At 33.0% G+C, this 27,646-nt stretch overlaps 1 protein-coding gene across 4 annotated transcripts in view; it reads left to right on the forward strand.

The window, feature by feature from the left end:
• Positions 1-27,646, forward strand: part of ARMC3 (armadillo repeat containing 3) — a 136,950-nt gene that overhangs the window by 60,829 nt on the left and 48,475 nt on the right. For all 4 annotated transcript variants that reach the window (XM_074266916.1, XM_074266913.1, XM_074266914.1 and 1 more), the window contains 2 exons: positions 3,040-3,192; positions 3,391-3,496. In XM_074266916.1, coding sequence (XP_074123017.1) covers positions 3,040-3,192; positions 3,391-3,496 — 259 coding nt within the window. The remainder of the gene's footprint in view (positions 1-3,039; positions 3,193-3,390; positions 3,497-27,646) is intronic.

Consider the following 27,646-nt stretch of genomic DNA (forward strand, 5'->3'; position numbering starts at 1 on the left):
TTAAAAGAATAGGATGATGAGCCATGATTCATTAATTAATGGCTTGAAGTTCGTGAACAAAAAAAGGCTGTGCTGACCATATTACGTCTACTCTTTCTAGATCAATTATTCTCAGATGAGTGAAGGATCAAAGATAGTAACTGTCTGTTAAAAAGATGATTTGTTATTTTGTATGAATAGCTAATCACTGTAAAAGGAAAGAAAGTATATGGTAACTTTAACAATAATATTTAGTTGCCAATAATTTCAGGAAACAGACTTAGGACTAAAATGAACATTTAAAAAATTAAATATATTTTTCTTATGTCATTTTATCCTTAATTGTTATATTTTTTGAATATGAAAGATCAGTCTTTAACATAGTAATTTATTACCAAACATAATTAGCAATCCTTGCCTTATAATATAAATTAATTTTATTAAAAATTAATTTAAGAAGAATCTAAACCCATGACCAAACTTTGCAAAGAATAATTAACTAAATTGGTAAAGCACAAACAAACTATGAATTCTATGACTTGTCAAACCAGTCTGCGGTACCTCTCTAGGGCATTTAAAACATAATGTATTCAGCAATTTTTTGTCTAGCACATGCTTTTGAAAAAAATACTAACTAAATTACTTAGAATTAGCTTCAGAAGACAAAAATTGTTATTACAACATTTAATAATTTTCTATTTCAGGTTGATGAAATTATTTTATCATTTATTTACTAATTTTATTTTTATTTGTGACAAATCCAGCCAAATCCAAAGGCTAAGAAAGAACAAGTATAGTATCTGATGTTTAGGGGATGTTTTTCCTTCTAGTTTTCTGTGACTAGGTTAGAATGTTATGACATATCCATATGCATATATGTTTATGTATATTTATTTCTTGGGGAAAAAAGGCTTTTATTCTTTATATTTGTATACCTGACATCTAACATGTTATATATGGCACACAGTGGGCCTTTAGTAAATGCTTGTTATATAGATTATACATATAGGTATTTATTTTTATTCAAGTAAAGCTATGGTTTATAAATGCTTTCATTATTTTAATTCCCATTTATTATTATAAATAATAATTTCAGGCTCTGTCCTCCATTAAATTCTTGTTCTCAATTGATCTCTGAATTTGACCCTGGAATCTTCAAAGTCATACCAGTAGAATGTTAGACTCCTAGGCTCCCCAAGTTGTAAAAAGCCTTAGAACATAGACTATATATAATATCAGTGGATTGAAGACCAATCCAGCTAAATCCAAAGAAACCAATCATTCAGGTTAAATCTACAGGCATGTATTAGTTGTGGGAGTGTCCAAAATGAACAAATCATTTATGAGATGCAAACTCTGGTGTATAAAAATAAAAGCCCAATTATGTCATGTTAAAGTTTAATGTAAACCCTCAACATCCAATACAATCTTTCTTTGATTGATCTTATCTTTTGCTTCTTTCTCTAATCAAGAATTAGCATGGTGAAGACAAGTCTGAGGTATCACTGTACACCTCTCAGATTGGCTAAGATGACAGAAAAGACAATGACAAATGTTTGGAGGGGATGTGGGAAAACTGGGACAGTGATACACTGTTGGTGGAGTTGTGAACGGATCCAACCATTCTGGAAAGCAATTTGGAACTAAGCCCAAAGGGCTATCAAACTGTGCCCATCAGTTGGAGAATGGCTGAATAAGTTATGATATATGAATGTTATGGAATATTATTGTTCTATAAGTAATGATCAGCAGGATGATTTCAGAGTGGCCTGGAGAGACTTACATGAACTGATGCTCAGTGAGATATGCAGAACCAGGAGATCATTATACATGGCAACGAGACTATAAGATGATCAATTCTGATGGACCAAATCAGTTCCAATTGTTCAGTGATGAAGAGAGCCATCTACACCCAGAGAAAGGACTATGGGAATTGAGTATGGATCACAACATAGCATTTTCACTCTTTTTGTTGTTGTCCGCTTGCATTTTATTTTCTTTCTCATTTTTTTCTTTTTTATTTGATTTTGCAGTAAGATAGTTATATAAATATGTATGCTATATATTGAATTTAACATATATTTTACCATGTTTTACATATATTGGATTATTTGTTATTTAGGGGAGAGGATGGAGGAAGGGGAGAAATTGGAACACAAGGTTTTGTAAGGATTAATATTGAAAATTATCCATGCATATCTTTCAAAAATTAAAAAGCTTTAATTTAAAAAAATAGCATGGTGCAATGAATATAGGACTGGCCTTGAAATCAGGAACACCTGGATTCAAAAATTCTGCCTTTGATATATACTGTGGGACTCTAAGCAAATCATATAACTTCTTGGTATTCCCTGACAATTTTCTAACATCGTATATTATTTACAGTGTTGCCATATTCTCATCTGCAGCTGAGGATTAGGAATCTAATTTCTTTATCAAGAATTTCCTAGATTTCCTAGATTGATGAAATCACAGATCTGGACTCCTTCCTTTGCCTCCAAGTACCCTTTAACTAAATAACCATCAAGTGTGTTGGAGTTACCTGATTCAAAAGAATGGATTGTTAAATTTTCAGTATGAGCATTTACAGTCATACTTGAAAATTGGCCCATGGCACAAATCAGAGCTTGATTTCTTGTTTATTGATTGTTTAAACTTAAGAAAGGAATGGAGAAAATATCATTGAGACAGATTAAATATGATTTTCTCATGCATACAGTTTTTTCAGAGAGCCAGTTTTGTTTTGTTTTGTTTTGAACATTGACCAACATCCCTCTGATTAACAGTCTATAATTGGTGGCCTTCCAGCTTCTTTATTAAAAAATTTCCACAATTATAGCATTAGAAAAGATTATATTCTCGAATACTAAGAAGTGTGAATAATAAGTTCATTGGCTTAAAGGCTTTATTCTTTCCCCTCTGTCACTTGAATTGAAAGTAACATTCTCACATTCTTGAAGAACTTAATTTTAATGTTTCTGTTTATTTCTCCATTAATAGCCTACTCCTTTCTTCTTTGTAGCATTTTTTAAAAATCATTTTATTTTTCTTTATAAAAAGCTGAAACTAGAAAAATTCTGCATGAACAAGGGGTGGAGAAATGTCTCATTAACCTATTGGGAGCTGAAAATGATGGAACAAAAGTTGCAGCTGCTGAGGTGATTTCAGCAATGTCAGAGAATTTGGCCAGCAAAGAGTTTTTCAATACTCAAGGTAACATGAAATATCACGTTATATGCTGACACTTGTTGTTTAGTCTTTTTCTGTCATTTCCAATTCTTTTGTGACACCATTTGGGGTTTTCTTGGCAAAGATAATGTAGTGGTTTGCCATTTCCTTCTCCAGCGTATTATTCTCTTAGTGTCCTATAATTTACTCAGTCACAATTTTTTTTTGTCTATATTTTTAAAGGTATCCCACAGATAGTTCAGTTGCTGAAGAGTGAAAATGATGATATAAAAGAAGGGGCCTCTCTTGCACTGGCTAATCTGACAACAGCAAATCAAGCCAATGCTATGTAAGTCTAAAGATCTTATACCATCATGTGTACCTTGAATGTTTAGCACAACAAGCTGTCCCAATGACCATATTTTCATTTTCTTAATCTTTCCATGTATTTTGTTGCAGATGAGTCTCCCCAAAGCACTCATAAAAACTTAATGAATTAGCAAAAACAAAAACAAAAAACTTTCTGGTGGCAATGAAAAGTCCCTATTTTCTGGTTTGTTGAATTTGTGAAAACTATTTGGTTTAGGTAAAATGGTAAATGCCAATTAAATAGCAAATAAATATAAATACTTTATGAAATGATACTGAAAACTAGAAAAATAACCCAAATTTGTTATAGAAAAATGCCAGTGTCTGTCCTAGGAATCTATATCTGGATATAAAGTAATTTTGTAAAACATTTATTTTGAGGAAATTCTTGAATATAATCTATTTGACACCAAAAATGCCATTTTTTTAACAAAAAAATTTCTTTGGTAATAATGTTACTAAAATTAATGTTTTTAATGTAGAAAAAATGTCCCTTACAAACACATATTTCTTTTTCTTATTTACTTTTTTCCTCCCTTTCCCTAGCATTTTTGTCTTTCTATTTCTCTTAGACAAATATTTTCTCTCACTAAATGGAATGACAAATGTAACATGGAAAAAATACATCCCACCAAAGAAAAATAACTGTCCTATTAATTATCTTTGATTCATCATTATTTCACATAGACATGCAAATTTTTGGAATATCATATCATAGTAAATAATTATTTTAAAACAACAAATTTAATAAAAGTTCAAGATAATCACATTGATGTAATTGGATACTAGAAGTCCCGAAAGGTTACTTTTTCTAAGGGAGCTGGAATAAATATGCTGGTGTGATAAAATCTGTCATGGATTTTCATCTTTACAGAGATTCAAAGAAATTCATAGAAACTGACCATGACTAATTCTTGAAATAACAATTCTCCTTTTATTTTTTCCCTTTAGATTAGGACTACTCAGTTTAAAGATTCTGTCATTTATATTATCTTTAAAGTACATAAAATATAAAATAGGACTAAATATTGTTTGACTTTTCTTTCATATTTAAATTTTTATTAAAATAAATAAGGTAATGTACTATAACACAAATTTCTCATGTATTGGATCCCGCTTTGTTCTTTCATATTCCTAATTGCTACTATTCATTTTAACTCATTATTCATTATTCTTTTTGATTCCTTATGTTTTTCCTCTTTTGAGTAAAGGAGATGGGTTATGAATAAGGGCTAACTATATAGTAGCTATTTCTCTTCACTTGCTAAACTATTTAACCTTAGTCAAAATTCTAACACCCCTACAATTTGAATTGCTTTAAAAATTTATCAAGAGAAAACTAAATTTAGCCACAATTTTGCTAAATTTTACATTCTAAAATAGAAGACTAGATTCAACAAAAGTTGCACAATGGTTAGACTCATCTTCCTGAGTTCAAATCTGGCCTCAGACACTTACTAGCTTTGTGATCATGGGTAAGTTACTTCACCCTGTTTGACTCAGTTTCCTCATCTGCAAATGACCTGGAGAAGAAAATGGGAAACCTTTCCAGTACCTTTGCCAAGAAAACCAAATGGAGTCATGAAGAATCAAATCAAGCATGACTGAAATAATAAACAACAACAATTTTTAATTTTTTAATTTTAAAAATTTTTCTATTTTTTTTAAAGATCAAATTTCAACCTACTCAGAGCACAGTTTCTACACCTTGCCATAAAGAGCTAGAACAGAGTTTTAATAGTTTTTTTTAAGGACTGTATTATATAGAAGTTAATTTTAGAGCGAGCATTGATAGAGTAGAACAGAGACTAATTAGAGCCCTGAGTTCTTTCTCAATTGCCTCGTTTTCCAAATAAATTTAAACATCAAAGTTTGTTTCCTTTTTACATTATAATTATTGTGAATGGAAATATAATTATCTCTGACCTTAAATATAAGAAGCATAATTTACTCTGTTCTTGATGACTTGCTGCCATCATCACTGGGAACATTGACTACTGAGCTATGCTGTAACACAGCAATGCCTCTAAGGCCATGCCCTCAATGGCCTGAGCCTCCTGGGCTTTTTCTGTTTCTGTGCTTTTCCTCCTCCCTCTTAGCTATAACTCCACATTACCATCTTGGTAGAGGGACTGTCTGTAGCAACTACTCTGCTTTTCTCATTTGTTAAGGCCTGGGAAATCAATGACCAGATTCAGAAGAATTATTTATTAAGTAAAACTGAATCTGTTCTGAGGGCAGGCCTCCTTATAGAATTTTTTTTTCTATAAATGAAAGTACATGGAGTTTGCAGTGTCCATTTTGGATGCCTGGAAGTGCCCAGAAGCCTTTGTTTTCTGCTTCTCATCATTTTATTATTTTTTTAATATAATAATAGCTTTTTATTTTCTCCTCCTCCCTTTCTTCCTCCTTTTCCTAGACAGTATTTAATCCAATACAGATTAAATACATTTCCACACTTATCATACTGCACAAAGAAAATCAGATCAAAAGGGATTTTTTTTAAATAAGCAAGCGAACAAAACAAAAGTGAAAATACTATGTTGTGATTCACATTCAGTCCCCACAGACCTCTCTCTGGATGTAGATGGCTCTATCAAAATTTCCTTCAATTATCTCAGTGTTGAAAGGAGCCAAGTGCCTTACATAATCTTGTTGTTGCTGTGTACAACAGTTCTCTTGATTCTACTCACTTCACTTAAATTGAGTTCATGTAAGTCTATCTAGGCCTTTGTCTCTATTCTGTATCAAAACCCTTTAAAAGCACCTTCTATTCTCTCCTCCTTTGTTCCAAATTCTGATGAAAAGGTGATCTTTGCCATCACCAATGCTTCTACTTTATGTCCTTGATCCCATTTCTTTCTATCTCCTTTGTTTTGCTCCTATAATTTGCTCCCAGAATCATCCTTCCCTTTAGTTCAAATTCCTTCATCTATTGACACTTTCTCTGTTACTTACAAAGATATGTCTTCCTCATCCTTAAAAAAAACAAACCTCCTTCATTGTGCCATTCTTTAATGCTGTTTTCCTATATCTCTAATCCCTTTCTCAGTCATAAAAAATTTTAAATTCATCAACATTTTTTTCTCTTCTCTTTCTCCCCTGATTATCTTATATTCTGACTTCCATACATATGATTCAACTGAAATTGCTTTTTACCAGGTAACCTGTGATTTCTTAAAAGTCATATAATGACTCTTTATTCTCAGCTTTTGTCCCTTGACCTCTTTGAAGCATTTGACACTATTTAGCACTCTTCTCCTATGTATTTTCTTTTTCCTAGGTTTTATAACAATGAATTCTGTTTCTTTTATATTTCTAGCTGCCACTCATTCTTGTTGGTTGGATCATCATTCATATCACTTCTTTCCAAGGTTCTTCCTGGGTCAATCTGTCTATCTCCTCCTTCATCAGCAATCATGGGAGTACCTCTGTGCAGATATCTCTCAGATCTCTATGTCCAATCCTAGCTTGTGTCCTGAATTTCAGTCCCACATTACCAACTTTTTACTTGATGGACACTTTCAAGTTAATGTCAAATTCAACATGACCAAAAGAGAGCTCATCTTTCCCCCAAAATTCTCTCTTCTTTCCATCCTTCCTATTTCTGTTGAGGAATCTGTTTGTAAAATCAGAATTATATTTGACCCTTTCTCCTGCTCTGCCCAACATTTGTAAAATCTTCCTCCATAATGTCTTAACTCTATTTGTCCTTTTGTTTATATCCAAAAACCTCCACTTCCATTCAAGTTTTAATCACCACTTTCCTCTGCCATTGTATTAGCTTCCCAGTCAACCTTCCTGTTGCATATTTTCATTTTGCAATCCTCCACATATCTAACAAACTGATATTCCTAGCACACAGATCTTACCATGGTACGCCAGCACTTAAGAAGTCCCAGTTGATTCTCTCTCATTGCTAACATCAAATACAAATGCCATGGTTCAACATTAAAAGCTCTTTACTCTCTGGCTACAGCCCACGTGTCCAGAACGACTGTAAATTGCTTCCCTCTTCACTCACTCTGTACTCCAGCCAAAATGAAACTACTTGCTTTTCCTTAGGTCATTTCCTCTCCTATTTACCTATCTACAGGCTTATCCTTCAAGTTTGGAATACATTCTATCCTTTCTAAATCACTTCTTCGCCTCCCTTAGAAGCTCTACATGCAGTTTGTCTTGATATCTCCCATGTGGCTAAAATCTCTCCCCCTAAAATAACTTTGTATTTACTTTAGATACATTTTATTTACTTTTGTGTGCATGTTTTATATTCTCCCAGAAGAATTCAAGCTCCTTGAGGGCAGATAATGTTTGTTTTTGAATTTGTTTTCTCACCACTCAGCACAGTGTCTGGTTTGTAATGGATGCTGAATTCATGCTTGTTAAATAAATGAGTTAATGAATAGCTGAGTTTTTGGATATGTGAGTTAATTGCAAGTTAGTCTGAATAAATCTAGTGAGTTTATTGTTAGCAAATCTGAATGTATACGAATAACTTAGAAATAAAAAGAAATGTCATAATCTGTATTACCTCAAATGAAATATTTGTGAAATATTTATTACAGTGCCTTTCATATAATAGATAATAAATGCTTGTTTCTCCCTCTCCCCATCACTTTTTCTAATCCCATTATCAGTGGCTTCAATTTGTTTCATCTCTATAAAAATCCATTTAAATGGTTCTTGACCTTTGTAAATATATGTGGGATTATAATGGTAGCAACCATTCTGAAATTTAAATATTTTACTTAGTAAAAGACCAAAATAATTTCTCTTCTCAGTACGGTGCCAGGGGAAGACTTGGTTCTCTTTACTGCCATTCACCACCAGTCCCATTCCACTATTCTGAAAATAGAAAGAAACAATCCTGGGTAATATAATTAATCCTTTTCGTTTAAGCCCATAGAGACTCAGCCAAAGGGACAATGTGGCTCTTTAGAGGAGTTTCTAGACCCATAGGAGGTGCTGATATGGGAAAGACACACCTGGATGTTAACAGAAGGCATAAATCCAGCAATCCAGACTTAATCAGAGTGATGTGAGGCCAAGTTGCTCTCCTGATTCCTGGGAGACCTTTTGTGTGAGTCCAGAGGGTGGTAGGAAGTTTTCAGAGACTGATACCTTGATTTGGAGTGGCAACTTGGTTAAATTTTTATGTCACAAGAAGTGAATGGTTAAAGTAGACTAAGATAGAAGTTAGGGGGCTTGAGACTGAGAAGTCTGGAAGTGAGCCAGGGTTTTTGGAGGAGTTGGAGTTTAGAGGAGACCTTATGGTAGAAGGAGCAGCATCATAGTGGAAGCAGGATGGAGTGAACTGTCATTGATATGAGTAATGGTTGTATGAAAAGAAGAGAATTTACTAATTTCTCTTCCCCTGATCCTTTTTAATCGGGCAGTAAGAAAGACAATACACAAAAGGAAAAGGAATGGGAGTAGCTCAAAAACCTAATTGGTTAAGAATGTTACAAAGAATAATAATTTTTATTATAGAAAAAGATCAATTGCCCAATTAACAAACATTTATTAAGTACTTTCTATGGGCCCTGTGGCTGGTCGTAGATGTGAAATCAAAAATAAAACCATCTGTGCTCCATAAGGATTTTATATTTTATTGGGTGACATGTGCCTGTATAGAAAGAGCATTGACCTTGTTACTAGCAGAAAAGTAGAACAATCCATCCCCTTATATTTTTGCTCCTGAGATTCACAGACCACAATTGGTATCACGGGTATAGAAAGAATTTGAAAATAATTTTTTTTCTCTCTAAGTCAACTAGTAGACTAAGGCCAGGGAAGTGGCAGCTCAGCTAATATTACATTTATTTTTAAAAATATAAATTTAAACTAATCCTGAGGAATGACTGACAAGTTGGCTGTGGCTTTCTAATTTAAATTACAAATAATTGCCTTTGAGGCTATCTGTGTACAAGAATTGACACTTCTTACCTTTATGGGAATAGGGAATACACACACACACACACACACACACACACACACACACACACACACATACACACACACACACACACAATTCCACTGACTACCAGAAAAAAATAGCAGAAAGCAGCAGTTGGAAGCAAAAAATAGCCTAGCAGATTACAGATAATAGAACATCATAGTAAAACAACCTGGCTCCACATCTTGCAACGCAATGGCACCATCCATTCAATAATGCAAGTGACTCTCTGAAGCAAAAGAGGTAGTTTCCAGTTGGAATGAGAAGGGAGAGTTGCTGTTACTACCACTTATTCTCCAGGTTACATGCATTCTCCTGCCATATTTATGCCCTTTACATGTTTCCTGGCCATTTCCTACTTGCATTTTCACAACAGTGTGGGAATCTATGGGGGAAGGTAATACAATTTTGTGGGAGAATTTTCCTTCTCATTAACTTTGCTATTAAACATATGTTTAGTTTAATGCCTTGCTTTGAAATTATATGTTTCTAACTGATCAGATAAAAGAAACATTGGTAGATTTTCATGATGTATTTTTGTAGAAAAAAACCCAAAATGTACCTTGATTTGATATAGTTTTTCAGGGGGGGATAGATTTTGTAGGGAGAAACATCTTTAGGAAAACAATGTATTTAAAAAGCATTTGAAGATCTACTTGGTGGAGCTTTATGACTACAAGTCATGCAATACCACAAAACTCTGAAGAATCATAATCACTTTCCTTTAAATCTGCCTTGTTTCCAATTTTCTGAATTCAAGAAATAAAACTGGTACTAAAGAAAGGGCAAAATGAATATATTGAAGACTCAATATGATAATAATAGTACTTCTAAATATTTGTGATTTCATGAATGTGGGTTTAGGGGAAGAAATAATAAGTTCAGTTTTGAACATGTTGATTTTTAGATGTTTATAAGATATAAGACATCCAGTTCAAAATGTCCAATAGGCAATGGAAATATGAGTATAGGCTGAGAGATGTTAGAGCTGGACAAATAGATCTAAGAAATGACATTTGATATTTAATAGATATCAGCATTCACAGCATCAACACTAATTTTAATGCTTTCATGTAGAAGTTTAGTCAATGTAAATTAATTTATATTACACAAGAATCAAAGAATATAAAAAGCACCTCATTCAGTAGATACTTGACTTTCTTGCCAAATGGGAATGAGCAGACAATGGCAACATTAATTTAGAATATAAATTTATTTGTAAAGTCTTACAAAGAGTAATTCACAAAAGATAATTCACAATATCTAATAAAAGTAATAGAAGGCAAAAGCCTAGCCAAAGATTCAACTGACCAAAGTCTTCATTGGGACTTTTAAGAATAAAAGGGAAGAGACAAAAAAGAAAACAAATGGAAAAGATCCGCAGAAAATATTTTCTAGCAAACTATTTTCATTATGTGGTCAGCCAGTCACTATGGGACAGTTAGTACAATGCTGCCTGAGTCAAGAAGACTTAATCTTCCTGAATTCAAATCTGGCTCCTGACACTTACTAGCAAGTCTCCTCACCCTGTTGCCTGTTTCCTTAACTATAAAATGAGCTGGAGAAGAAAATGGCAAGCCTACTACAGTATATTTACCAAGAAAACTTCCAATGGAGTCACAGAGTTGGACTTGACTGAAACAATTCAACATCTACTACATTTTCCCTATCAAACACTCTTTCACTATCAAGCCACCACCCTTGAACTAACTTCACTATCCTAAAGAGAGAAAAGAGGATAAAAGCAGCCAGATTGGACCAAGTTTACAAGGAGATTTGTGCTCGAGGCAGTGTAAATATGAAGATATGGAAGGACTGATTCACAAGGTATTTCAAGGATGGAAAGATACTAAAGATGTGAGAAAAATAATCAGATCTTAATACCAAAAAAAAAAAAAAAAAAAAAAAGCAACTGAAAAACACAAATAAACACTAAGTTTACTTCTCCATTTATATAAAATTGAAGGCTTCTTTAATGAGCAAATGGGGAGGTTTTCCCAGACAATATTTTATGATGGACTACATCTTTACCACCTTAGAGTTGATAGAAAGATGCAAAGAATACAAAATCTCACCCTGTTAATTGATAATTATGGGGGAAAAGCATCTGATTTTTGTATAGCAAAACACTATCTTTCAGCAAGATATCACCCTCCCCTTTAATATATCAAAATCTTTCAAAATTTCTTGAAAAATATAACAAATAGTCAAAAAAAATCAGATAAGACACAATATAGGAAGATATATGCTTACCAAAGGAGTTTGCTACTAGTCAGTACAGTCTGAATTGAAAAGGAATTTCCTGTAAGGCACTGAGGTTCTCTAGATGATTCTGTTTGTGAATGACATTACGCAAGTCGAGGTAAGCTCTGAAACACTGCAAAACCACCTGGAAGAGATCAATAAAAAGTTTGATCTGATCACCAATATAAGAAAGACCAGATTACTAGATTAGTGAATAACCTATTGGGCTTGTCTATATTTCAGATAAATAGACCATGAGCTGAATCCAGAATTAAAAAGGAGGAAGAGCACCAAGTGGACTACCTTTTTACCTTAAAATTTAATTTTCCCTAGCTTCTCCTAGAAACAAAGATCCATCTTTTGAATAACAATAATCTATTGGTGGTGTTTGCATTTCTGCAAAATTTAGAACACCTTAGTCTCTAAAGAATTAAAAATGGATGACATGATGGTATACTTAGAGAACCCCAAAGACTCTGCTAAAAAGCTATTAGAAATAATTCAGAATTTTAGCAAAGTCGCAGGATACAAAATAAATCCACATAAATCCTCAGGATTTTTATACATTACCAACACAATCCAACAGCAAGAGATACAAAGAGAAATTCCATTCAAAATAACAGTCGATAGTATCAAATATTTGGGAATATATCTACCAAAGGAGAGTCAGGAATTATATGAGCAAAATTACAAAACACTTGCCACAAAAATAAAGTCAGATTTAAATAATTGGAAAGACATTCAATGTTCTTGGATAGCCCGAGCGAATATAATAAAGATGACAATACTCCCCAAACTAATCTATTTATTTAGTGCTATACCAATCAGACTCCCAAGAAACTATTTTAATGACCTAGAAAAAATAACAACAAAATTCATATGGAAGAATAAAAGGTCGAGAATTGCAAGGGAACTAATGAAAAAAAAGTCAGAGGAAGGTGGTCTAAGTGTACCTGATTTAAAGCTATATTATAAAGCAACAGTCACCAAAACCATTTGGTATTGGCTAAGAAATAGACTAGTTGATCAGTGGCATAGGTTAGGTTCACAGGGCAAGATAGTGAATAAAAATAGCAATCTAATCTTTGACAAACCCAAAGATCCCAAATTTTGGGATAAGAATTCATTATTTGACAAAAACTGCTGGGAAAACTGGAAATTAGTATGGCAGAAACTAGGCATGGACCCACATTTAACACCACATACTAAGATTAGATCAAAATGGGTCCAGGATTTAGGCATAAAGAACGAAATCATAAATAAATTGGAGGAACATGGGATGGTTTACCTCTCAGACTTGTGGAGGAGGAAGGAGTTTGTGTCCAAGGGAGAACTAGAGACCATTATTGATCACAAAATAGAACATTTTGATTACACCAAATTAAAAAGTTTCTGCACAAACAAAACTAATGCAAACAAGATTAGAAGGGAAGTAACAAATTGGGAAAAAATTTTTACAGTTAAAGGTTCCGATAAAGGCCTCATCTCCAAAATATACAGAGAATTGACTTTAATTTATAAGAAATCAAGCCATTCTCCAATTGATAAATGGTCAAAGGATATGAACAGACAATTTTCAGATGATGAAATTAAAACTATTTCCACTCATATGAAAGAGTGTTCCAAATCACTATTGATCAGAGAAATGCAAATTAAGACAACTCTGAGGTATCATTGCACACCTGTCAGATTGGCTAAGATGACAGGAACAAATAACGATGAATGTTGGAGGGGCTGTGGGAAAACTGGGACACTGATGCATTGTTGGTGGAGTTGTGAAAGAATCCAACCATTCTGGAGAGCAATCTGGAATTATGCCCAAAAAGTTATCAAAATGTGCATACTCTTTGACCCAGCCATACTACTACTGGGCTTATACCCCAAGGAACTACTAGAGAAGGGAAAGGGTCCTGTATGTGCCAAAATGTTTGTGGCAGCCCTTTTCATAGTGGCTAGAAGCTGGAAGATGAATGGATGTCCATCAATTGGAGAATGGTTGGGTAAACTATGGTATATGAATGTTATGGAATATTATTGTTCTATAAGAAATGACCAACAGGAGAAATACAAAGAGGCTTGGAGAGACTTACATCAACTGATGCTGAGTGAAACGAGCAGAACCAGAAGATCATTATACACTTCAACAATGATACTGTACGAGGATGTATGCTGATGGAAGTGGATTTCTTCAACATAGAGAAGAGCTAATCCAATTCCAATTGATTAATGATGGACAGAACCAGCTACATCCAGAAAAGGAACACTGGGAAATGAATGTAAACTGTTATTTTTACCTTCTGAATCCAATTCTTCCTGTGCAACAAAAAATTCGGTTCTACACACATATATTGTATCTAGAATATACTGTAATATATTTAACATATATAAGACTGCTTGCCATCTGGGGGAGGGGTTTGGGAGAGGAAGGGAAAAAATCTGAATAGAAGTAAGTGCAAGGGATAATGTTGTAAAAGATTGCCCATGCATATTTACTGTCAAAAAAATGTTATAATTATAAAATAAAATAAAAAATTAAAAAAAAAAGAATTAAAAATGAACATTAAACAGAGGGCAATAGAAATATACAACTAAAGAGGAGCTCAATGAATATATAAGATTCTATTTTGCTTATTGTTTGACAAGAAAAATAATTTGTTTAAAGCAAAACAGCACCTTAAAGTTTCTCTTTAAATGTCTTATTCCCTGTGAAATAATTAGGGAAATGTATAATAGGAAGGAAGAGAATAATGTGTTGAAGGCAAGGAATAACAAAGTAGATAATCTGTGTGATATGTTGCTAACTTCATGTGGAGAAAGCAAGGAAAGCTTCCAGCACAGTTTGGACCCCTTGTAGTGAGCATCTGGAAGGACATGAATAGGAGTTCCTTAATAGAAATCCCAGAGATTCCCTATCTTGAGAAAAAAATTTAAACAAGTGGATTTTTGCTTGCCAAAGTCATGGAGAATGTCCTATGTAGTTTAAAAGGAAAGAGCTTCACATAGATTAAGAAGTCTTCCAATTGGTTCTATTAGCAGGTGACATTATGCTGATTTTAGCAAGCCTAAGCCTTGCTAAAATGCTACAAGAATATTTCTAGATACTCCAAGAATCCTCAAAGAAGTGAAACATTGTGAAAAGAAAGAAAGGAATATTGAAGTTGAAACAGCCACCACAAAATGAAGGATAAAGAAAATAGGACATTTTGTCTAGAAGAAAAAATTATGTCAGTCAAATAATTGCTGTGACTATCTTTATCCTTTTGTGTTTCCTTTATTACCCTGTTGGAGAAATTTTTTTCTTGGAATTTGGAATGGCCAGGTTATTTCTTGGAAATCTAAATTTTTTTTTCTGGAAAATCACAAAACACATTTGCCTATTACTTTTCCATCAAGTTAATCACACTGACTTTAACATTGATGATTAGCATTGTAAACCTTGTTTCAAATTAAGTCACTAGGCCAAATCACCTTTAGAATTTTTGTTATTAATTTATAACATCACTGCCATCTGTTGGATTTGATCAGAAGTCAGTTTTAGACTTTATATATGCTCCCACAAGAAGAAGAAAAAAAAAGCTTGTTATTTCTCAATTCTATTACCACAAACTGATTAACTTGGGTTTTCAGTAGCTCACTGAAGGATAGGAAAAATTATTATGAGGTAGCTTTTTTAAAGGTATTATATATTTTATACAAAATACAATTGGGGATTTAGTGAATTTTTGCTAATTGTTTCCTTTTGTGCCACTGCGTTGTAGAATACCACAGGTACAGAGCTCTTCCCTTGGAGGGAATATGTTGCTACTAAGGCAAAAGTATTTGTGGTTTAGGCTTACAAAGATCTGAGCAATAAGATCATGGTATGAAAGATCAAAATGGATATACCATGTATACCCTAAATAGTCAAATTTTAAAAAGAAATCAATTCAATACATTTTTATTAAGTACTTTATGCAGTATACGAGGAGCTAAGGCAGAAAGAAGAAATGTCCAAGAGGACAAAAACTGTCCTCAAAGTAATGAGTGTGTGTATGTTTGTATTTGGATATAGAAATGTTTAGCTGTGGTTTAATGACAATATGTGAGCAGCCATTTTGTATTAGGATTGCTAACATCTCCCTATATTAAGCACAGAATTAGAGAACTAACTTAAAATTGTTTTAATTCCAGATTTGTATTTATGTATGTACTTAAACTATTCATAGAGTGGTATATTTATAGTAAGACATATTGATGGGGGCAAGAGGAAGATTTATCAATAGAAAAGTATTTTGCAAATAAAAGAAAGCCTGATGGGTAGAATATATCCCTCTCCTTCCAGAAGGACACAATTTCACTGTAACATAAGATTACATAACTTTCTTTTCTTCCTCCTCTAATCCCCACTTTATATGGCTAAAACAAACAAGGAGATGGCCTTAGTTGTATAGGTGTGTTGTGATTTGTTTTATTCTATAGATGATTCCTGAACTTTGGAGCTGCCTTTGGTGGTTACAGATTACAACCTGGGATGAAGTAGAGAATGGTCATTTTGATCAGTATTTTTTATAACAAGATCTTAAATTGGATTAATGATAGATGTTATTTACAGTAGATTAGGACCTTTCCTGGCAAGAGGACAAGTGAAATCTCGGGAGATTTTTCAAAAGCCCAACATTAAAGCCTTCTCTTTGGCCACATTTTAATGATGAAAGGTGGTCATCCAGCCTGAATAATCTTAATATTTACAGTCATTGACTATGGGATTAATACACAAAGATGTCTAAGAATATGAATCTAATGACAAAAACATGCAAATATGGTTAAAAGACTTTTATAACTGGTATATTTTTAAGATGAAGTTGTTTAGCAAAAACCTTATAGTTAATATCTTTATATTATGGTTTCTTTCATACCATAATTTGTGCTTCTGACATAAGCAATTTATTTCACCAGCAGTATGGAAATAAGTGTGTCTTAATACTGACCTCTAGTGGAGATTTATGTAAAAATTGTGTGGGAGGGATGAAATGAGGTTAAAGGAGGCTACTTCGTATTTTAATGTAATGCGAACTAATTTAATTTGAGATTTTTTCAATTTGCCTAAATTAATTTAAATATTATGGATTATGATTTGAATGATTGATAAAGAAAATTTTCTGATTTTCTTCTTATTTTTCATTTTAAGGATGTTATCACTCAAAATGATCTTGACACATTCAATGTAATCATAACCCAACTTCAAATGAACTGTGTAATCTTACAGTTTGAATATATTATTAATGCTTGAACATAAATATTGAAACCGCAGACATTTTACATCTTGTTGACTGTGAATAACGGAAAGGATTTTTTTGTTTTTTTGTTAACCATACAAATTTCTCTGCCCAAGATTAGTAACAAGAATTCTGACCTTATCAATGGCTTATAGCATAGATAACTTTGATCAATTACACAACCTAGTTATCAATCTAGTTTTTTAATTTTTTTCTTAAGATCAATACTATCCCAGGAAAAATACTGATTGTTTTATTTACTATATCTTTGCATTAAAAAAAAAAAAAAAACTATCAAATGAATTGTTAAGCCATTGTCAGTGACTTGTGAAAACATAAACACTTCTTCATTTATTGACTTAAAAGATCATAAGGATCAAAAGGTCCCTAAGCTAGGAAAAAGAAAAACATAACCCTTAGAAAGTGGGATTCTACATGAAAAGCTCCACCTGAGAACAAAGGAAAATGCAGTTACTAGCTTTCTGGAACCCAGACAAGGATCTAACCAAAGACCCATGAAGCCTGAAGCTTTTTGGCCTTAACTCCCCAAAGGGGTAAAAAAAAAAAAACCCTCAAGAAGAGAACTAAGACAGGAATGATCTTGGTGTGCCTTGTATCAAACCATTCTGGTAAAGACTGCTTGGGGCAGATCTCATCAGTATAGCCCATCCTTACCTAATCCACTCTTACGCTATCTTCCAATCTGACCAAGAATGGGAACTCCCTTTGCTTGAACTGCTCCTAAAATACTTAAAGGACATTTCACTCAGTAGCTAGGCCCCAGATAAGACATCCATACCCTCACAACCATCCTTCTCACACACACACACAAAAAATAAAATCCAAAAACAAAGCTGACTCATTCCTTTTGAAAGCGCAAAAAAATCTGTTCTTGATACAAAATTTCCATTCAAGGAGTAAGGCTGGGAAATGAGTAAACACAATAAAAATATGGGCCAGAGTTATGCAATACACAAATTCAGGGGAAAAAATAACATCACATCATCTACAAAACTTCTACCAAAAAAAAACTCAAAACAAAAAACCCATAGATTTGCTACTAGCTTTAATAAAATTCCTGGAACAAAAGAAGAATTTTTAAATGACTAATAATAAAATGGGAGTTCTAAATAAAAGAATGGAAAGGAAGTGAGTGTTTTAGAGGGAAGAAATGGAAGGAGAATAAGTAATTTTAGTGCAGGAGATGTAAAATTTTAGTCAAATTAAATTGGACTAGATAAAAATGATTGACATGATATGAAGTACTGAAATGAACTTAAGATGAAATGGAAACAAATCAGAAAATATATGGTATCTCATTTTAAAAGTGATTTGAGAAAAGTGTCAAGGAGAAATAATTTAGAAATTGTTGCACTAACTGAAAAGCAAAATGTACAAAAATGTGGAATCTTATTTTGTAAGAATTCATAAATGAGAATTTTTCAGATCTTAAAAATTAGAATCAGAGGGCAAAGTGAAAATAAAAAAAAGCTCTGTTCTGAGAACTGATCGTCTCCTAACATTGGGCTTTTCTGTTATCGAGAGAATGATTTAGTTAAATGTAGACTGGAAATTTCCCAATCATTAAGTATGCCTATTCCTGATCAGTTGGAAATGGGCTGCTTTCTAGAAATGAACTGGAACTGAAACCGGTCTGGAAAGGCAAAGGTTTTATCTTAATTCACCTGAAAATAAGCAAGGTAGTTAATCTGTTTGCCTCAGTCTCCTCCACTGTAAATTGGGGATAATAACAGAACCTACTTTTCAGGGCTGTTTTGAGAATCAAATAAACTAACATTTGTAAAGAGCTTAGCACAGTGTCTGGCACATGATAAGCACTTTATAAGTTAATTGTTTTTAATAGGTATTATACTATAATGGCAGGATAGGTGGAGACACAAGGGGATCATTGAGGCACTTGCATCCAATACTCAGTCGATATTCAATACCTTGGCATTGTGGATCCAGAATAGTTTCATATACATCATTTGCTATACATTGACTTGGTATTTCTGCTAAATACTCCCATAAAAATACAATGAATTACTTCCCTCCTCAGCAATCTTTGCAGCAGGAAGAACTGTGAAGGTAATCTTTCCTAGTCAATTGCTGCATTTGTTCCTACTGTTCACAGTCCTGCAGTGTCCTAATCTGCCAGGGAGGGAAGTCAAAGCCATGATGTGTAAATAGAAATTTTTAGGAAATGGGGTTGTTTAGCCTGGAGAAGAAAAGTCTTATAACAGGAAAATCTCTCATAAAATATTTAAGAGATTCTCCTGTACATGAGGAACTACATTTATTCAGTTTAACCAAGGAAAATAAAGCTAAGGCTAATGAGTATAGACAGGGAAGTTGATTTCCCTGTACAAGGAAAATATCTTGTCCTGTGTAGCACTGAGAGATGTGGTGCGATATACCCCATGCAAGTTGAGAAAATTACCCAGCTCCCTTTAGGGGCATAGAGACCAGAAAATAGAGAGAAAAATTCAGGAAAATGTTCTTGCCATTTACTCCTTTGACTTCATTTTGTCCTAACTTAAAACTGGCTTTTTTTTAAAAAAACCAATTACATCTGCCAACACTGGGCATGGTAGTTATCCCATAAGGTGAATCTTTAGGAGATTACTCCCTTTTTCCTGAAATAAAGGATGAAAAAAATCTTCTGTTGTGGAGGAAGAAATTACAACATGGTTCTCACCCAAATTTTACTTTGAAAATTTTCTGCCTCATTTTGGCACTAGAGAGAGTAGTGTCTTTTTTTCAGGAAGTTAGATTTAAGTTATAAAAAGTTTTGCATCTAAATGTAAAATTTAATTCCCTGCATGGTTTTAGTGGTTCAGTTTTATAAATTTGGGGGCAGGGTTAGAAGTTCAGTTCTTGCAACACTAATTATGACTGATTTTAGTAGAAAGCCATTTCTATATTCATTATCTAAAGAAATGCTTGGATCTGAGAATCATTTCTTGATCATTGTAAGAATGTGATTCTATACAATTATAAATTTCCAAAAATGATTAACACATTTCAATGGTAAAAAGAACTAAATTGCCTTCATTTCTAGAATGGAATAACACATATCCAGCTTCTTTACAGTACAATGACAAATATTGTCTAGTATATATAGGGCTACAAGAAAAACATAATTATTGTCCAGTAATCTTGAGGGGTATATTAAGTCTAAAAAGAAAACAGGACTCAAGTGAATTATATAATGATAAATAACAGTAAATAATAATTACTATATAGTATGTAGAACAGATAATAAATTATATAGAAACCTTAAAAGAAAAGGCAAAATAGATTTAACAATGTACCAAATTTAAAACATTAATGTCATTATCAAACATAGGTCTTATATAATTAAGCATAGATTTCCAAAAGCTAATTTTCTGGAGACTTAATTAGAATCAGATGCTTCATAAGAAGAAATTAATATTCTCCATCTAGAATTTCTTATCACAAGGCACCTAGTTCTCAGTTGTTATCAGTGAGTAAGAAGTCCTCTTGTAATTGTGTTTTGTTCATACTCCAGTCTCTTTTTTTAATATAAAGAATGAAGAAGCTATAAATATCTGGATTTCTGATAAAACACTGTTTGTTGTTCTTATCTGGTTTTAAATCTTAGTATTCAATATACATAGCATAACCTTGCTTTGCCCTTCATACAGTACCACTAATGAAATGGAGATAATTTTCATGTAAAGTATATTAGAAAAATAGACTGATTTCATATTTATTAAATATAAAAAAATGTGAAGGAGAAACACTATAAAAGTTATTTGTTACATATTCTAACACCCTGACCTTTTCTCTATTTTATGATGAGATAGTTAACCAATTAACATGAAGGAAAATTTCTTTTCTTCTAGATAGTTCAGGTTGTCTAAGAGTTTTATGTTTGGGAATAAAGTATCAGACTTGAATATTTAGATCAATAAGAATTTCAATTTTATTTGCAATTATATTTTCAATATAAACAAGGCAATGTACTAGGCACTGGAGAAACACAGATGAAAAGTATCATATTAACAAGTCTCAAGGATATGTAGGAAGATTCAAGGACCTTGCTTTTTATTACATAGGAAAGGATTTGTTTTCTCAATTGACTATCTTAACAATGATTTTCAGTGTTGAATGAAACCCAAGCTTAACATCTATATTGTAACATACAATATAATAGTATAAAGATATTTGCTATTCCTTCCTCTCTGTATTAGTCTCGTTTTGTTATGGGATAAAATTTTTTGAATGTCTTAATGATTAGCTTTTGGGAAGAGGGGCTTTTCACTTCAATGTTTGCCATTATGAAAACTAAGACGGATTGTAATGAAAGAAGCAGAATTTGAAACGCACTTCTCTAACTCCAAACTCAATTGTGGTTCCATTTAATTGGTATACATGCCTAAAAAGGAAGTCTACAATCTGAGCATTATGTTGTAATGGCAATTGTATTGTGAATGTCTGAGTATATATTTTTTTTAAATTATTTTTTCTCACTACATTTAAAATATTCTTTTGACATTTTTAAACTTTTGAGTTCCAAATTCTCTCCCTTATCCCCACCCCAGCCCCCACTAAGAAACCAAATGTGAAGTTATGCAAAACATTTCCATAAAAGTCATGTTGTGAAAGACATAGATATCCCTTCCTAATTAAAAAACAAAAAACAAACAAACAAACAAAAAAACACCTCATTTTTCATTATAAGTCCTTCAGAGTAGTCATGGATCATTGCACTTACTGCTGAGAATAGTAGCATCATTTACAGCTGGTCATCCCAGAACATTGCTTTTACTTTGTATATAGTATGTTTCCCTTTTCTTGAGTTCATGGAGGATTTTCCAGGTTTTTTTCCCCACAAGTATTCTTCTCATTACTTCCCATAGAACAAAAATATTCAATGACAATCATATACCATAATTTATTCAGCTATTTCTCAATGAGTATCCTCTCAATTTCAAATCATTTGCCCTGAGAAGGTGCTGTAAATATTTTTGTACATATGTTTTTTTTTCCTTTTTTTTCCTTTTAAATGCTTTTTAAATGCCTAATGCTATCATTTTTAGGTCAAAGGATATGCATGACATAGAGTATATCTTTTGATCATTTATCAATTGGGGCATGGCTCTTTTTTATAAATTTGACTCAGTTCCCTCTATGTTTGAGAAATAGAGCCTTATCAAACAAATTTGCTAAAAAATTCTTTTTACAATTACTGTTGCTAACTGTATTTCCCCCATTTATTCTATTCTCTCTTTTCACCTTGCCCATGGGTCAGTTTTGACCATTTCCCGTTCCCCTCCTAGTTTCCTGCAGGGTAAGATAGAGTTCTATATCCAAATTGAGTACACATATTTCCTTTTTGAGACATTTCTGATGAGAGTAAAGTTCACTCACTCCCACTCTCTTCTCCCTCTTCCCCTCCACTGTAATTTTTTTTTCTTCTCCCCTTTTTTATGGCAGATAATTAAAACCATTCTATTACTCCTTTTCCCTTTCTCACAGTACATACTTCTCTTCCCTCTTAATCTCATCATTTTTTTAAAGATAACATCCCTTCATATTCAACCTGTGCCCTCGTATCTATTACATATTCCTTCAAACTGCCATAATAATGAAAAAGTTCTACTATATTATATATGTTACATATAATATGTTATTAATATAATTATTATATATAATATATATTACATAATTATATATAATAATTTTATATATATTATGTTATATAATTATACATGTATTATATAATATATATAAGTTACAAGTATCATCTTCCCATGTAGGAATGTAAATAGATAAATCTTAAGTCCCTTACAATAATACTTTCCTGATTACCTCCTTATGCTTCTCCTGAGTCCTGTATTTAAAAATTAAATTTTCCATTTAGCTCTGGTCTTTTCATCATGATCATTTGAAAATCCTGTATTTCATTGAACATCCACCTTTTCCTCTGAAAGATTATATTCAGTTTTGCTGGGTAAGTGATTCTTGGTTGTAATCTTAGCTCTATTGCTCTCCAGAATATCATATTCCAAAGCTCTCCAGTCTTTTAATGTAGAAGCTGCTAAATCTTGTGTTATCCTGACTGTGGCTCCATTATACTTGAAGTGTTTCTTTCTGGATACTTGCAATATTTTCTCCTTAACCTGGGAGTTCTGGAATTTGGCTATAATATTTTTGGGAGTTTTCACTTTAGGATCTCTCTCAGGAGGTGGATTCTTTCAATGTCTATTTTATCCTTTGGTTCTAGAATATAGAACCATTTTCTTTGATAATTTCTTGAAAAATGATGTCCAGACTTTTTTTTTTATCATGACTTTCAGGCAGATCAATAATTTTTCATGACTTTCAGACAGATCAATAATTTTTAAATTATCTCTTCTAGATCTATTTTCCATGTCAGTTGTTTTTTCAATGAAATATTTCATATTTTTTCTATTTTTTTTCATTTTGCTTTATTATATCTTGATTTCTCATAAAGTTATTAGTTTCCATTTGCTCAATTCTGATATTTAAGGAAATTTTTTTTACATTAAACTTTTGTACCTCCTTTCTTTCTTTTTTTTATTTAGATTTTTTTCACAGTATATATGCATGAGTAATTTTTTTTATAATATTATCCCTTGTATTCATTTTTCCAAATTATCCCCCCCTCCTTCTATTCTCTCCCCCCGAAGACAGGCAATCCCATACATTTTTACATGTGCTACAATAAAACCTAGATACAATATATGTGGGTAAATACCATTTTCTTGTTGCACATTAAGTATTAGATTCCGAAGGTATAAGTAGCCTGGGTAGATAGACAGTAGTGCTAACAATTTTTTGTACCTCCTTTCAAAATTTGCCAATTTTTAAAGACATTCTTCTGGGGCAGTTAGATGGTGTAGTGGATAGAGCATCATCCCTGAAGTCAGGAAGACTTGAGTACAAATCTGGTCTCAGACACTTACCACTTCCTAGCTGGGTGACCCTGGACAAATCACTTAACCCAATTGCCTCAAAAAAGAGAATACTTCTCATTAGCTTTTTGTATTTCCTTTTTTACTACTGTCACTTCTTTTCCTAATTTTTCCTCTGTCTCTCTTACTTGGTTTTCAAAATCCCTTTTAAGTTCTTCTGTGGCCTGATCCCAATTATTATTTTTCTTGGAGGCTCTGGATATAGGAGCTTTGACTTTATTAACTTCTGAGTAGGTTTTGATCTTCTTTGTCACCATAACATCTTTCTATGGTCAGAATATTTTTTTTTGTTGTTTGCTCATTTTCCTAGCCTATTACTCTTTTACCTCTTTGTTAAAATAGGACTTTGTGTCCACATGAGTAGATGCACTGTTCTGATCTTCAGGGGTTTTGTGCAGCTGTTTTTAGAGATCCTTTTTGGAACCTTTACACAAGGCCTCTTTTCTGCCCTGGAACTGCTTATAGAGTTTCCCCAACCCTCTGTAGTTGTAAAATCTAGTATGCTAAAGTCACAGAGTCCTGTTTTGCTGATGCTGGGTTGGGGCTGTGCTGCTGCAGCTTCAATGGGACTGCCCACTAGACTCTCACCCCCATCACCACAAATCCTCTCTTCAGACCTTTAAAGTCTTCCCTGGCATCTCTAGGGTAAAGCCGACAGCACTGTTCCTGATTCAGATTGAGAGATCCCATCTTACTGAGGTAGGTTGTGCTGGCATGGCCTGGGCTGGGATTATGTGCTGGGCTTCCACCTTGGTTCCACAGACCTTTTCTGCTGACCTTTCAAGTTCTCTTCAGTGTCTCTGTGCTGAGAGGTCTGGAAACCATCAGTCCTGCCACTGATTCAGAGGTTGGGCTGGGGTTGGGGTTGGGGGTTGGATCTGGGGCCAGGGGTTGGGGGTTAGATCTGGGGCCAGAAATGTGTAAAGCTTGCACAGGGATCACACTGGTCTCCCATCCTGATGGGAACTTTCTAAGTTCTGCAAACTTCTAAGTTGCCTTGAGCTGGAAAATGTTCAACTCTATCATATTTTGGAGTATTCTGATGCTCTAAAATTGGGTTTGAGTTATTATTGAAAGGAATTTGGAGCAGTTTGGGGAGAGGTTAGGCAAGTTCCTAGCTTTATCATTTTGGCTCTGAATATACTCCCTGAATATACTATTAAAGGAAATCATGATCCACGATTTGTTTGAGCATATAATTCAGACAGTGTTCTACACCTTGGTTGTTCCAAGATTCTAAATACTAAGCTAGTCCATGCAAATATGGCATTACAGTAGGGGTGATTAGTTGTTTCATGCTTTAAAACTCTTAAAACTCATCAGTTCAATGAATTTACTACTCAAAATATTAACCTTGTTAAAAAGTGAACTAAGATGATCGATAAAAGTGGTGATCCTTAGCACCTTATATCTTAACTTTAAGCACTACAGAACAATGAAGCTAGAGTTAACTAGGAAGGGAGATTAGAGATTTCAATTCAGTGAAGTAAATGACCTCATAGAGAGCATAGAAATTTGTTAGTATGAGACCCATGTCTGAAAGGATTTACCATATTTTTAAAAAATAAGCTAGGCAAAAGTGTTCAAGGTGGGGAGGGAAGTAGCATCACATATTAATAAAATGGATATAGTGTATATAGAATGTGTGTGTGTGTGTGTGTGTGTGTGTGTGTGTGTGTGATGAATTTGGCCAAAGATAAACAAAACCAGAAGAACTTGTTATCCAAGCGTGTTCAATATCATCTGGACAAGAAAGAATAGATGAGTCTGGGAACCAGATTCCAAGTTTATACAAAAGTATTATATAGTAGTGATGAGGGACTTTGATCAAATGTATTTCAGCTCTTTATCTACACAAAGCCAAGTCATTAATAATTTCTTAACTTGACAATATAATAACATTCTTCAAAAACTGAAGAAATTTTAATGATAGAAATTTTTTCTTCTAGATCTTATTTTCTAATTTTTTCCTCTTTAAAAAATTATGACCTTAATAAAAACAAATATTTCAGTAAACACTTTTTTTATAGAAGCATAATAAATTTGCCAAAGAAGTAAGCCAATTGTCTTATTTGGCTTTTAAGGCTCTTTACCAGATATCTGTCCCTTTTCCTGGCTTTCCAGTCTTCTCACATTTGACTCCCTTCCGTGAAGTCCATCCCAGCAATATCAGGCTGCTTCGACTATTCTTTGCCCACCTCTCTGGGTAAAATTTGTACTAATTTTCTTCCATGCTTGGAAGGCTCTACTTTCTCACCTTTCTCTTCTTTCAAGATCTGTTTCAAAAGCTTCTTTTGTAGGAGACATCTTTGGTCCTTCCAGTCACTTGAGTCACCTTCTTTTAGGTTACCTTTTCTTTTATTAACTTATATGTACTTATTTGTATAATATTGTCTTCTCTAATCATATTTTTTTTGCTTGTGCCAAATAACTATTTCAAGATATATTCCAAAGGAAAAAAAAGGATTTTTGAGCTTGGTGTAAAAATATATTTTGTAGTCACAAGAATGTACATAATCTTTAAAGTTTTTGTTTTAATTGACAATATATTGAAGATAGCAAATATTTTATTCAAAATATCTGATTACCATATAAATTAATATGATATATAATAAATATTGTATGTTATCATAAATAAAACCAAAGAATGTTAATTTCAGTTTTTAAGAATGGAAGTCAAATTCTGCCCAAGGGAACTTGTACATGGGGAAACAGCTAAAGGAGATATAAAAACCACATGTAATGTGGTTTTCCCTTTTATTCTGATTGTTCTTTCATAATATGACTAATGTTCAAATAAATATGTTTAACATGTTTGAATTTGTATAACCTATATCAGATTTCTTGCTATTTTAGGAAGGGGGAAGAAAGGGAGGGTGAAAATTTTGGAACTTGAATAAGCTTTCTCCCTTCACAATATTTTTATCCAAGTTAAATCATATTAAAGATTTAAACAATAAGAAAATGAAATATTATCAAATAGTCATTTTTTCCATGTTCATTTGGACCATTTTATAAAATTTCACTTCTATACATAGTCATTTTTTTCATGTTCATTTGGGCCATGTATAGAAGGGACAAGAGTGTATTATAATCTTCATCTAAAGTTACTTTATTCTTGATATCATTTTTCATAAAAGTAAGGGTCATATTTAATTTTTGGCCCTCTCTACCTCTCCAATAATTTAAGAACAAAGCCCAACCTTTTAGACCTCATGATGATGATTATAAAAGGCAATATACTTAAATATTCAAACAGCTCAAACGGATCTATAATCTCATCAATTTGGCTGTGAGGCAGACTGCAATTCTTCAGTGCCTATCCATCTAACAAAACTCCAATCCAAGTCCTACTGTCAGCATAGGGAATCCACCTATCATTGGGCTAAAACATAATTTCTTGAATTCTTTTTATATCACAAAAGTGTCAATAGAAAACCCTAGCTTTCCATTTCTTGCCTTTGCCATGTGATCAGCTTAACTTCTTATCATACATTTTCTTGATGTCTTTTACTTCTTTTCTTTGAAGTTTCTTATTGGTTATATGATGCATCTGATTCTCCGATACTATATGTCTCACTATTACTTTCTAAATGATATTTATTTTAATTCTTTGGAGATAAAGAATGTTTTCTTGCCATAGTAGTAGAATGTTGATTTTTTAAAAGAAAGGCTTTTGTTCTTATTCTAAATATCATTGAATGGAA

The sequence above is a fragment of the Sminthopsis crassicaudata genome, chromosome 5, assembly GCF_048593235.1.
Source record: "Sminthopsis crassicaudata isolate SCR6 chromosome 5, ASM4859323v1, whole genome shotgun sequence".
NCBI classification, from domain to species: domain Eukaryota; kingdom Metazoa; phylum Chordata; class Mammalia; order Dasyuromorphia; family Dasyuridae; genus Sminthopsis; species Sminthopsis crassicaudata.